At 35.7% G+C, this 14,333-nt stretch overlaps 1 protein-coding gene across 6 annotated transcripts in view; it reads left to right on the top strand.

Annotated features, from left to right (window-relative positions):
* Positions 1-14,333, top strand: part of LOC115410502 (formin-like protein 1) — a 50,128-nt gene that overhangs the window by 26,334 nt on the left and 9,461 nt on the right. For all 6 annotated transcript variants that reach the window (XM_030122160.1, XM_030122155.1, XM_030122159.1 and 3 more), the window contains exons 13-21: positions 20-121; positions 3,755-3,989; positions 5,599-5,835; positions 7,780-7,904; positions 10,071-10,273; positions 10,373-10,607; positions 10,805-10,873; positions 13,513-13,593; positions 13,719-13,848. In XM_030122160.1, coding sequence (XP_029978020.1) covers positions 20-121; positions 3,755-3,989; positions 5,599-5,835; positions 7,780-7,904; positions 10,071-10,273; positions 10,373-10,607; positions 10,805-10,873; positions 13,513-13,593; positions 13,719-13,848 — 1,417 coding nt within the window. The remainder of the gene's footprint in view (positions 1-19; positions 122-3,754; positions 3,990-5,598; positions 5,836-7,779; positions 7,905-10,070; positions 10,274-10,372; positions 10,608-10,804; positions 10,874-13,512; positions 13,594-13,718; positions 13,849-14,333) is intronic.

Raw genomic sequence — 14,333 nt, 5'->3', positions numbered from 1 at the left:
TGTACATTTGTATATGTAGCTGAACACCAGGCTGCAGGAAAGTGAGAGGGAGGCCATGGAGAAAGTGTCGGAGCTGGAGAAGAAACTGATACAGACCACGAAAGAAGTGGAGCTACTAAAGGTACATGACACCGTTTTACTTTGTTTTTTCTCTTCTACGATGTTAAAGTATATACAGGGGTTGGACAAAATAATGGAAACACCTTAAAAAATCAACAAAATATAATTTAATATGGTGTAGGTCCGCCTTTTGCGGCAATTACAGCCTCAATTCTCCGAGGTATTGATTCATACAACTTGTGAATTGTTTCCAAAGGAATTTTAAGCCATTCTTCAGTTAGAATACCCTCCAACTCTTTTAGAGACGATGGCGGTGGAAATCGACGTCTTACTTGAATCTCTAAAACTGACCATAAATGCTCAATAATGTTGAGGTCTGGGGACTGTGCCGGCCATACGAGATGCTCAACTTCATTAGAATGTTCCTCATGCCATTCTTTAACAATTCTAGCTGTATGGATTGGGGCATTATCATCTTGAGGTGAAGGTGTTTCCATTATTTTGTCCAACCCCTGTATGAAATATGCAGTTGAGGAGGTTACTTCTAAAAATGTAATATAGTTACAGAAATAAGGCATGAAAGTATAAATATGGTATTAGAATTTCTTCAGTTAACCCATAAAGACCCAAACATCCAACCATGACCAAAACCATCTACTGATCTAAACTGTTGATCCACTAATCCTATCAATCCATCTAAACAATTGGTGTAAAATACAGTTCGTCATCTTTTCATGGTCATCAGATATGACCCATTTGGACGTTCAGAGGCTCTGTAGTGAACATAGAAACACTGTCATCTTTTACAACATTAAGTCACCATTAAAACCAATGGAGTTGAATCAACGACAGTGGATGGAGACACTTAGTTTATGTTCAGTCATTGACATATTTCACTGAAAAATTCACTTTTTCTTCAGTTTTTTCTGTTTTGATACAATAACCTTAGAATTTACTCTGAGCTTTTATGAACATCTACATGATCAATCAATTAAACGTAGGAAAATACATAATGTTCACAGGGGAAAATGCAAAATTCAGAGGATAATAGTCTAATAAATGGTGATAAATCACTTAGGAAAGGTAAAATTGAGAGAAAAATTCATTTGGGAGCTGGCACAAAAGTCACATTGGTTACTAATGGGTTAATTACAGTATATATTTACATTGACTTAATATTATATTTCTTCGTATTTAATATTTATTTATTTGCACATCACAAACAACAAGAAGAAAAAGAGAAAATTATCAAGCAAGTAATACCATTGTGCAGGAGAGGATAAAAGCCAAAAAAGGCTTATATAAATACCTCCCCGGAAATAAACAATACACAAAAAAGAAATAAAAAATAAAAATATGATATAAGTGAAACAATAATTAAAAGTAAAAATAAAAATTACAAATCAAGTGATATAAAGCCTTACATTTTTTCATAAATTAAATTCTTAAATACTCCGATTACGTAAATTCCTCGATTACTTTTCTGAAAATGTTTTAGACTGGACTATTTAACCCATAAGGACCCAGTGTGACATTTGTGGCAGTTCCCAAATGAATTTTTCTCTGTATTCAACCATCCTTAAGTGGTTTATCACCATTTATTATAATATTATCTTCTGCATCTTGTGCTTTTTTCAATAAAAATCAGGTATTTTCCAACATTTAATTTACTAATCATGTAGATGTACATGAAAGCTCAGAGTAAAGTTGAGGCTTATTATATCAAAAATATTGAAAACTGACTTTTTCAGCAAAATTTATCATTAACTGAACATAAACCCAGTGTCTCCATCCATTGTCACTGATCCAACTCCATGGGTTTTACTGGTGAATCAATGTTGTAGAAGATGACGGTGTTTCCATGTTCACTACGGAGCCTCTGAACGATCAAATGTGTCGTATCTGATGACCATGAAAAGATGACAAACTGCATTTTACACCAATTATTTACATGCATTGATCGAATGAATTGAACAACAGTTATTAAACACTTCAGATCAGTAGATGGTTTCAGTCACCAGTGGCTGTTTGGGTCTTTATGGGTTAATATACACAACAAAACCCAACGCTCAATACTGTCAGACGTTTCATCACAGGGATGTAAATCACAAAAAACAAACACATGCTGAGCAGAAACAGCACGGCAAGATGCTGTTCACACTTAATTGACTTTTATCTGAAAAACCCATCATATTTATTGTTTTGATTCCTTAGAGCAATGCACACTGATTTGATTGACACTAAACAGAACCAATCAAACATGAAGTGTAAAATGTGAGCGAATGTTGTCAAATGGGTGGAGCCTGTGTAGATATAGAGACATCTCCTTGTAAGACATCCCTCTCTTGATGCTGTTGTATTAAAATTTACCCCTATGGATTCGCTGAGCTGTTGTCTGGAGATCAGCCAAAAGAAGGCAGTCCTGCACCATGACAAGATGTAAAAGAATGAAGGTTATGTTACTGTACATGGAGATAGTTTAGTGGACAGAATCAGTCACCCACGTTTTTGATTTTACTCCAAGTGATTTTTCTATTGTAACTGGGTGCTATTGCTTTTATTTTTGCAATGTAATAATATAGGTGCTTCTATGAAACTGGTCTCTAAAAACAGGACATGGGGGCTAAAAATTCAAACCAGATGTACACTAATGTTATGGAGCAAGTTTGGAAGCACTTTGGGTCTATTTTAAAAATAAATACTTACTGAGATAAAAGAGAAACTATTTTTCAGATACATATTATTTTACATTATATTTAATATAAAAATCTAATAAATAAACATTTTTATTCTCTCACAGGTACATTTTGGGAATTGAATTAATTATGCAAGGCAGAGTGTTTCACAAAAATGACCACTGTTGTAAAATTGTTAGCGATTTATATGTGTTTAAATGGGCAGGTTCTGCATGCGACGCTAGTGGACACAATGGGTTACACGCAAAACCTGGAATAAGACTGAGATTCATGAAAAACCCACATGTCTGGATTACAAAAACCACTAGGATCATCAAATTTAACACAGTGTCTTTATTTATAGCGCTACGAGGGCCGTTCAATAAGTTCATGGCCTCACCCAGAACAGAACAACACAGACTGATAATTTATATTTTATTTTTCAACATAATCTCTATTTACAGCAATGCACTTGGTCCATCGATGTTCAAGCATCACTATCCCATCACGAAAGAATGTAACATCCTGTATTATAACAACCAGTATTTCTGGGTGAGGCCATGAACTTATTGAACAGCCCTCGTATATAAGACCATTTCAAGCCATGTTTTCCAGATCAAATGCACTGACACCTAGGTAGCTTTTCCTGCCCCAGTTTTGGTCCTATTTTTGTCCCCAATATTTTATTAAAAATTCATAAATTTTAGGATGGCTCAGAGCAAAATTTTTTTTTTTTTTTTTTTGCATTTATCTGAAGTCATCATAAGGTACATCCTAGGGAGAAATATGTCTAAATTTCTCTTATATTATTGGGTCTAAAAAGCTGGAAAAGGGCCAGATACCAAAATGAACCCAGTTTCATAGAAGCACCCATATATGTACTAACAATATGTCTGCTACAAGAACTCTATGACTCATATTCAATGCAATCATCAGAGCCTTATGAGAATATGTTGCTTTTGTTCATAACACTATATTTGCACACAGCTGCTTCACGTACACATGTGTCTGTGTTGTAGGAAAGTCTACGGGAATCCTCTTCTCAAGTGACTTTGCTCCAGCAGCGGGAACAAGAGAGAGAGCTGGAACGTGAGAGGGAGAGGGAAATCGAGAGAGACAAAGACCGTTCCACCCAGGCCCTGAGGGAGCTGGAGGTCAAAGTCCAGGCTCTGGCGGAACAGGGGTTGGTCCGAATGGAGCGCTCCTCCTCAGGACACCTGGACATTCAAGTGGTCCAACATGAAACACAGAAAGGTCAGTGTGTTTCACGTCACATGCCGATAGGTTTTTACCCCTCAGCCACCTTGCAGCCGAAGGCGTATTGTCCGTCTGTCTGTTTGTTCAATGACATAATCCACATTATCTGAAGAATGTGTTGAGATATCTGCACCAAATTTATTCTGTGGATGCATCTTAGCATGGAGCAGAAAATAGGTGACCTTCTTTGAAAATAAATACACTTATTGAAAAAGAAAATAGGTGACCTTGACCTACTTTTTCAAGGTCCAATGGCCTTGTGCTGTTCTAATATCTGAGTACTTTCAAATATAAATATGTATGTCATGAGTTTGACACGAAGAAAATCTAATCTAACTTATAGGGCAGTAACTTTCAACAGAATCTTACACTATATTTGGCTGAGGGGGATTAAAAGTGTGCAGCGTGTTATGTTATTTCTAGGTTTTATAGACCCAAACATCCACCAGCAACCCAAACCATTTACTGATATAAAAAGTTGATCCACTAATTCTATCAATACATTTAAATAATTGGTGTTAAATGCAGTTTGTCATCTTTTAATGCTCATCAGATATGACCCATTTGGACGTTCAGAGATTAATTAGTGAACATCGATTCACCAGTAAAACCCATGGAGTTGGATCAATGATGCTTGATTTATGTTCAGTTAATGATGTATGTTAGTGAAAAAGTCACTTTTTCTTCAGTTTTCTCTGTTTTTCATATGATAACCCTGAACATTAACTTGAATTTTAATGAACATCTAGATCACAGGTGTCAAACTCTGGTCCTCGAGGGCCGGCATCCTGCATGTTTTAGATGTTTCCCTCTTCAAACACACCTGGTTCCATTAATGATCACCTCATCAACATGCTCTGCAGAAGCCTGATAATGATAGAATGGCTTCCAGGTGTGATGGGAGAGGGAAATATCTAAAACATGTAGGATACCGGCCCTCGAGGACCTGAGTTTGACACCCCTGATCTAGATGATCAGTGAATTAACCCTGTAAAGCCTGAACCATTAAATCATTGACAGAAAATTCCAGTTCTTTGAAACCAGAGCCTTTATTGGTCCTTCTGAACAACCAAAACATTTTTTTTTTTTTTCAAATATCAAATTCCATGTATGAGTTTCAATTTTGTACCATATTTGATACATCGGGTCTCAGTGCTCGAATATTATTATTTTTGAACAAACAAAAACATAATATAACACAAACAGGTCTAATAAATTGGTAATTCCTTTTCAAAATTGGCAAAGTTCTGCCTCCTTCCTCAGTAATGACAATCTTGTAGTGTCACTGGAAAGGCCTCTGGTGAATGAATTCCTCCCCCCTGGATTATCCATGTATTGCATGTATCTAATTGTATACATCAGGTTTTTCCAAGAAAAAAAGTATTCACACTGATCATGTAGAGGGCTTCAAAATTCATGTATCAAATATGATACGTTTGGCATTATAGAGTTGGGTATAGGAAAATTCCATGATATATACTTTAAAAATGCAAAATACAGAGCATGATATGAAAATAAATGGTGAGAAAAATAGGGAAAAATTCATTTGGGAAGTACCACAAATATAACACTGGCTCTTTATGGGTTAATGTTGGTCCTCTAACAGCTGAAGACGAAACAGACGCAGAAAACGACCACAAGGCCACTCCCACATCATCAGAAGGAGGTTCACAGACAGCAGAACTACACGTGCCTCCTCCTCCTCCTCCTCCTCCTCCTCCTCCACCTCCACCTCCACCCGCAGCCCCAACTGGAGCACCTCCTCCTCCACCTCCGCCACCCCCGCCTGCAGCTCCACCCCCCCTACTGCCTTCAGGAGGTGGTGGAACCGAGGGAGGTCCAGGTGAGCATCCTCAAACACTCTTAATACTGTTGTATTTCTAGTGATTAAATATAAAGGAAATAAATCCTGAAAACACAGAGAAACCAGTTGAGACACACACCAGTAGAATATTTTTCACTCAGTTCAAATGTACACTGAGTTTGTCAATCATTTATCAACTCATTCATTCTTTATTAAACTTGGAAAATATATTAAAGTTGAGACCTTATCTGGAACCAAACCAGACTTAGTAAAATATTAAAACCTTGACCTAAACAGTCATGGTTGACTAAAAGCATCCACTAATCCTATCAATACATTTTAATAATTCAGGTAAAATGCTGCTTGTTAGCTTTTTGTCGACATTAGATATGACCCATTTGGACGTTCAGAGGCTCTGTAGTGAACATAGAAACACTGTCATCTTCTGCAACATTGATTTGATTCATCAATAAAACCCATATAATTTGACAAATGGTTATTGTAGACCACAGGTGTCAAACATGCGGCCCGGGGGCCAAATCCGGCCCCCCAAAGGGTCCAAACCGGCCCGCGGGATGAATTTGTGAAAAATTGCAAAAATTACACTGAAGATATTAACAATCAGTGGTGTCAAAATCATTTTCATTCAAGTTCCACATACAGACACATACAGTCCAATTAGATTTCAAATGGGTCAGACCAGTAAAATGTTATCATAATAACCTATATATAATGACAGCCCCAAGTTTTCTCTTTGTTTTTTGGTGTAAAAAAAAGTAAAATTACATGAAAATATTTACATTACCAAACTATACTTTTACAAAAAATGTGAATCACCTGAACAAATATGAACAAACGGAAATGTCTTAAGAAAAGTAAATGCAATTTTACCAATATTCTGCCTGTTACTAAATGTTTTGTGCGATTGTAATGCACATGTGTAAATGATAAACTGATTAAACTGAGGTATAATATTGTTAAAATTGCTTTTGTTTTTCTTAAGACAATTCGAGTTGTTCATGTTATTCAGATTTTTAAGGAAACTTTGTAGACGTAAACCTGATCACAATAGAATTTTACTTTTTTTTTTTTTTTTTTTTTTTTTTACTGTTATTATTTTACTGGTCTGGCCCACTTGAGATCAAATTGGGCTGAATGTGGCCCCTAAACTGAAATGAGTTTGACACCCCTGTTGTAGACGCTTCTTTTTACATCCAGTTAATGACCTATTTTACCGGAAAAGTCAGTTTTTCTTCTTTTCTTCATTTGTCTCATGTTCAGATATAATAATCTTGGCATTTACATTTAGCTTTTATGAACATCTGCATGGCCAGTAAATTAGGTATAGGAAAATATGTAGTTCTGGGTCTTCAAGGGTTGAAAACAAGTGCAATGATAAGAATAGAATACAAGCAAATCAGCTAAAATCAAGTTCAACTCAAAGTGAAATGTGATTTAAAAAAAATTAGTGTTTAAACTCTTTCTTCAATATGCCAAGTTGCAGGTGTGCAGTGATTTTCCAGTCTCAGGAAAAAAAAAAAAAAAAAAACAGCCTGCACCTGCAACATAATACCATCATTTGAGCCTTTCATTTCAGATTAATGACCAGGAAGAAACTATTGCAGCTAACCTTTAATTTATCAATGTACAACAGTGGCTTTCAGCCTCTTTTGTTTCTGTCCTATGTCTAGTTGCTTGCAGCAGCAATTCCAATCTTTGATTTTACTCCACATTGCAAAAACTGAACGATTCCCAAAATAAAAGTCTCCCACTTAAATCAGAATGTTCATGTTGTTATTTTCTGTAATCATCTTCCAAAACCATTAAAACCATCATCAGCCTCTTCCTTCCTGCCTTAATGGAACAGAAGTATTAATGTCTTTCACAAGTAAAAATCCCACATTCAGACTCACACGTATTTAATCATCAGTCACATTAATGAGGCTGAAAAACAAATAAATGTCTTTTCATCTTTTCATACAGTCTGTAAGAAGAAGAAGCCAATTCAGACCAAGTACCGGATGCCGCTGTTCAACTGGCAGGCCCTCAAATCCAACCAGGTGGCAGGAACCATCTTCAATGAACTGGACGATGAACACGTCTTAGAGGTCTGAACCACTAAACACCTCAGTTTTCATGAAATCGCACTTTTTTTTCATCCCCTCCAATGTTCTTTTCTGTCCCATATGTTTCATGCTCGATACTCTGAGTCACCTGGATATAAGCCCCTCCCCTTTGGGCCTCACCATTTCAATGCCATAACCCCTAAAAATACAACAGTGCAGGAATGGATCAATATTCTGCTTTTAATAAATTTCATGATTTTGTGCAAGATTGAGGACAAAGGTGCAAGCCAAATGTGACATTTTAATAATATTTTTAATACTAGTAATAGACTTTTTTAAACACTGATACAAATAATATGTAGTTTAACTTTTTGGATGGAAGTAAATTTCACTTATGCTTCTTCCTCATCATCTGTGTTGCTGTTAGCGGTGCTGTCCTTCAATTCTCCTTTCACTTCCACACTTCTCCCGACATAAAATTGTCACCTACACACAGTCCTGGCTCTGCAAAATGAAATGATACATTTTATAATATATCCCTAATAGTGCTCAAATAACATCATGACTAGACCTGACCAGCATCCAATGACTAATGTAGGTTATTTTGGTTTCTCTATGGATCATTATGTAGAATATATTAATACTTTATCATAATAAAATAAATAGTGTGTGGAATAACACATTTCTGACTGGATTTTATTCTTTTTCATCAAAAATAAATCAAAACTAATGCAATAAACAAATTGTTCATTAGTACCATTTGAAGCAAACCTTCTTTTATGGCAGTGGTTCTCAGTCTTTTTCTGTCAGGCCCCCCTTTGGAGGACGAAAAATCTCCAGGCCCCCCTCAACCCCAACAACATTGTAACAGTGGTGCAATTAAAACTTTTATTGAAAGAAACATTAATATTGTAACAATATTTTTTGCTTTTCCTTGAATAATTTTTTGTTCAAATTAAAAATCACTTCGATTTTTGCTTGAATAACACAAATAAACTCAAGCAGACTGCTCCCTGAGACTATTTTTCCAAATAAAACAGGAAATGTGCAATTATCTTAAAACTATAACAATAAAGTTACTTTTTTTGTAGAACAACAAACACATTTTGGTAACAAAGATGAACATTTGAACAATATCAGTGGCTGCAATGAGCCCGTTTACATGCACATCTCAGAACATTAAAGTGCAAACTGTACAAACTGTGCAAAAACAGAAACATCGCACATTTTTCATTTCCTGTAAAATCTGTGACCGTTCTCTAAACCTAAACTCTTTGTCTAATCTAGTGACAGATCACCATGGCGGTAGATTTGTTTGTTGTATGTCCCTAAAATGAGTCCAGGGTGCTCCAACGTTTAAACATTAGTTCCATCTGCTACACGTTCTAACTTGAAGAAAAAAAAACACCCAGGAGTGATCCCATGCCCCCCCTTGGCAAGCCTTTGCACCCCCCTGGGGGGCCCGCCCCACAGTTTGAGAAACACTGTTTTATGGTAATAGGTTTATAGTTTTCATAAATCTGTTTTCCTAGGCCCCTGTCCCCTGTCCTTCTCAACCTTTGTCTGTGCATTTTTATTCTAATTCCTTTAACCCTTTCATGCATAGTGGTCACTACAGTGGACAGCTGTTCAAAGGCGTTCTCTTGTATATTTATAGATTTTGTTGTTTTAGTTCCATATTAGCAAACACAGGACACTTATGCAACATCCCATACACTGTAATTCATACCATTACTGTAAGTTTGCTGTTCTAGATAAACCTGATCTGCAGTTACACGTTTGACATTTAAAAAAAAAAAAATTGCTAATTGTTATTAGACTGTAATTAACAGTTTTAGGTTTGTTTTTTTTTTTTAAACATAAAGGCTGGTAAAATGTGAGAAAACATTAGAATAGCAGCATTAAACTTGTTTTTATTTCATAATTTTCACACAGTATATCAGTAAATACGTGTTTCTTTGCTTCTAAAATTGAACGAATGGTGTCCAGTTGAGTGGACATTTTTGTCACTCCATGAAAAATAGGTTCATAATTTTTTTTTTTTTTTTCCATGCGTAAAAAGGAATAAAAACACTCAGGGAAAAAAAATCTTCATTAATGTTCTCATAATTCATGCATGAAAGGGTTAATGTTGCTTTCTATATCCAAATATCTAATATACTATGTCTTAAACAATGCTACTTCTGTTGCTATCTCTATTTTATACAGGAGTTAAACATGGTTGCTTTTGAGGAGCAGTTTAAGACCAAGGCCCAGTCCCCTCCTGTAGAACTCGGTACCCTGAAGATGAAACTGGCCCAGAAGACTCCCAGTAAAGTGTGTCTAATGGAGCCAAACCGAGCCAAAAACCTGGCTATCACTCTACGCAAGGAGGGAATGGCTGCTTCAGATATCTGCTGCGCCATTGAGACGTAGGTGCTAAATATCAACATCTATCTTAAATGTTGAGTATTTTATCTGAATAAGTGTAAAAAAAAAAATACCTGAAATACCCTGAAATGTCTCCACAGGTATAACCAGAAAGCTCTGAGCCTGGATTTCCTGGAGCTCCTGGAGCGTTTCATTCCGACTGAGTATGAAATGAAGCTCATCCACAACTATGAATGTGAGGGCAGGCCCCTGGATGAGCTCAGCGAGGAGGACCGCTTCATGGTGCGCTTCAGCAAGATCCCCCGTCTGGCCCAACGTATCAGCACACTCACCTTCATGGGCAATTTCCCTGAGAGTGTCCACCTAATAGAGCCTGTGAGTTCACAATAGATGGGTTTTAGTGGGTTTTTATACCATCACATGAATTTCATTTTATAGTCAAGGTTGTTGCACCCAGTCTTTAAAATCATACACCTGGACCGCCCTCAGAGCTGAAGCATTGAGTTCTTTTATTTAGGAGTGGGTTTGGTATATTTAAGAAAAGATACTGACTTTTATTGTGCTTTTCACAGCAACTTAATGCCATCATTGCTGCTTCGATGTCGATAAAATCATCCAGCAAATTAAAGAAGATCCTTGAGGTGAGTATTGGATCAAGTTTTAATGCAGTGACGACCATGCAGTTATAAGCTTTGAGTCAAATACTATATACTGTATTTTGATTAAAAAGGGGCTATTTGCAGGGTTATGCAAACTGTAATGCATTACAGATTACTTGTTACTGTTATTAAAAAGTAATTCCTTACCTTACAATATTACTATCTCAGAAATGTAATGTGTTACATGACTCCTGTATTACTTTTTAGTTACTTTAACCAAAATAACGACAGAAGTAGAAATTAACATTTGAAAATGACAAAATGTACGTCAGAGCATTTTATATCAAGTAGAGGGTGATATGGTGTAGCATAATGACTGTGTTCTATCCAGGTTCTAAACCAGTGGTTCCCAACCTTTTTTGGCTCGTGATCCCATTTTAAAGTCACAAATTTCTGGCGACCCCTGACATTCAAAATGGAGACATTTTTTTTGGGCTAAAATTAATTTGTTTTTGATCATGTAATAGTTTGCTTTACTATGTCACAAATAAACGTTAATTTTAGAGGACATTTAGTCTATATAATGTAAATTTTTATTAGTAAGTTTTAATTTTATTTTTGTTTTTATAAATTATTAGAAATTTCAGGCGACCCCAGACATTCAAAACCCCAGACGTTTTATTTGCTAATATTAATTGTTTTTTGATCGTGTAATAGTTTGCTATACTATGTAGCAAATAAACGTTAATTTTAGACAACAGTTAGACTACATAATGTAAATTTTTATTTGTAAGTTTTGTTTTATTTTTTTTATAATTATTAGAAATTTCAGGCGACCCCAGACATTCAAAACGAAGACATTTTATTTGCTAAAATTAATTTGTTTTTGATCGTGTAATAGTTTGCTTTACTATGTTGCAAATAAACGTTAATTTTAGAGGACATGTAGGCTATATAATATAATTTTTTTTTAGTAAGTTGTAATTTTTTAACAATTACTAGAAATTTCAGGCGACCCCATTTGAAGGTGGAAAAACACTGTACTAAACATATAGGAGTGAAGGCTAAGGCAATGCAAGAAAAGATGACAGACAAACTGAATATCTGTTGCTTTGCTTATCACTCTCATCCTCTGTTCTGTTTCTCTTCTCTATAAGTGGAGTAGTCTCGTGGCACAGTTCCAGATGATTTTTTTAATCGCCAGTGCTATTTCTCAACGTCCTATAGTTCTTTTGGTTTTGGACAAATGCTGTATTGACTATTAGGCTTTTCTTGTCCTTACCTACTGTCACCCATTGGCTGACCCCAAACAGGAAATAGCCTAGAACCTTCCTTATACTTTCTTAATTTGTTAAGGTCTTGCTGTTTTTTTTTTTTTTTTTTTGTTTTTTTCATTAAAGCAATTAAATTATGACCAAAAAGTGTGTTGTAACACAAACACTATTGAACACGTACAGACTAAAATATCCCTGAAAACTGATTAGTCATGCCGTTCACTACTGCGTTACAACCAAAAGTAATCCATTACTGTAATGCATTACTTTTGTAACGGGGTACTCCCAACACTGATTCTATGTAGTATTAATATTCCAAACTCTCAACAGCAGGGGGAGGTCACATATTTGAACACACTTAAGACCAAAACCACTAATAAATCAACACATTGTCTCCCCAGATTGTATCACTCACTGAATAAAGTATAAAATTTGTTATTTACACACATCTGTATCATGGTATCATGAAATTTTCTTCTTTAAACAGCTCATTATTTTTTGTGGCAGCTGATTAAAATAACACTGTGTCTTATAATCTCCCTGTTCTCCATCAGCTGATAGTTTACATTATAGCTCTGTCAGTTTAGCTGTTTTTAGATAGAAAACAGACACAGTAAAACCACAAATCACCTGTTTTCTGTTCGGTTTATGCTGTCAGTAGCTGCTCTAAAGATGTGTTTGGAATCTGACAAACAAGGTCAGAACTGTCGCAATTTAATCTGAACTGTGGATCAACGAACAGAAATTTAGCAAAGATAATAACATCCCATAATAACGTCATACATTCATCAGCCTCATAATCAAACTCACCAATGTAGAAGAAACACTGTGATTTCTGCATCAAACTCTATTATTTTCATTTAGAGCTGAGTCCAGTTAGTTTTACTCACCATAGGAGACTGGCAAAGTGACTCACTACTCCCTCTAGTGGTCACATAAGTCCATCGATATCAATATAATCAGTTCATATCTGCAATCCAATACTTCTGCATCTTTGGCATGAGTTCATTCTGAACACTCCAATGATCATTTTTGGTAATTTCTTTATATATGAAAGTAGAAATACTACAAACAGTCCCTTTAAGAATTAATCCACTGTGACTTTCTCTAGTTTAAATTATTGTTTTTTCACAGGATTTTGTAAAACAATGATTCCCGACATGATATTCTGCAGCTGCCAGGAGACACTTGAAAACACGATCTGACAGAAATATAATTCCATTTGCTTTTATTGAGAGCTTTTAACAGTATACTGAAATTTAGAGTGCATCAAAACTAGTTATCCACTGAGCTCAGAAGTAATGAAGTGTAATATATACGGTAGGGCTGAACCAGACAGAAACAGCTGGGATTCATTGCTGTTCAACTTTTGCACATGTGATAAAATATTGTGCCTCTAATTCACAGATTATCTTAGCATTTGGAAACTACATGAACAGCAGCAAACGAGGAGCAGCGTACGGCTTCCGTTTGCAGAGCTTAGATATGGTAAGTGAAATGGGTATTTAACGTCACTAAAGGATTCTGTCCCTTCTGTTCTATTTCCCATTGTCTATCGTTATTAGTGTCGTCTTTGTCTTTTATTATTATTTTTCTTTGTTTTCTCCTCCAAGCTGTTAGACACCAAATCTACAGACCGTAAACAGACTTTGCTGCACTTCATCGTCAGCATCATTCAGGACAAATACCCAGAGGTTCAGGCCTTCTACACAGAGCTGCACTTCCTGGACAAGGCGGCGCTGGGTAAATATATAATGTACTTACAGAGCATGAACACAGCAAGTCACTTATTTAGGCAGCTGTGGCCTAGAAGGCAGGAAAAGGGTGACCGAAGGGTTGCTGGTTTGATTCCTCGGACCACCAGAGAGTTGTTGGCTGATGTGCCTTAAACCTTTATAGGGCAATCATAGAAATACTCTGAAATTCAAAATTTCAACCATAGGGTATTATTGAAGGATATAACAAGACTTTATTACTTTTGTGAAATTTTTCAAAATTTTATATTGTCATGTAGAAAATAAAGATCAATGAGGTTGCCATATTTGGTTCCTTGCCCATATGTGGCGAAAATAAGTAAATCAAGAAGTATATATATATATATATATATATATATATATATATATATATATATATATATATATAGATAGATAGATAGATAGATAGATAGATAGATAGACCAACATAAGTGCTGATCCAGACACCTGTCCACACACACACTTTTTTTTATT

The sequence above is a fragment of the Sphaeramia orbicularis genome, chromosome 19 (assembly GCF_902148855.1).
Source record: "Sphaeramia orbicularis chromosome 19, fSphaOr1.1, whole genome shotgun sequence".
Lineage (NCBI taxonomy): Eukaryota > Metazoa > Chordata > Actinopteri > Kurtiformes > Apogonidae > Sphaeramia > Sphaeramia orbicularis.
The sequence above is the reverse complement of the archived record's forward strand: the minus strand, read 5'-3'. Positions and strand labels throughout refer to the sequence as shown.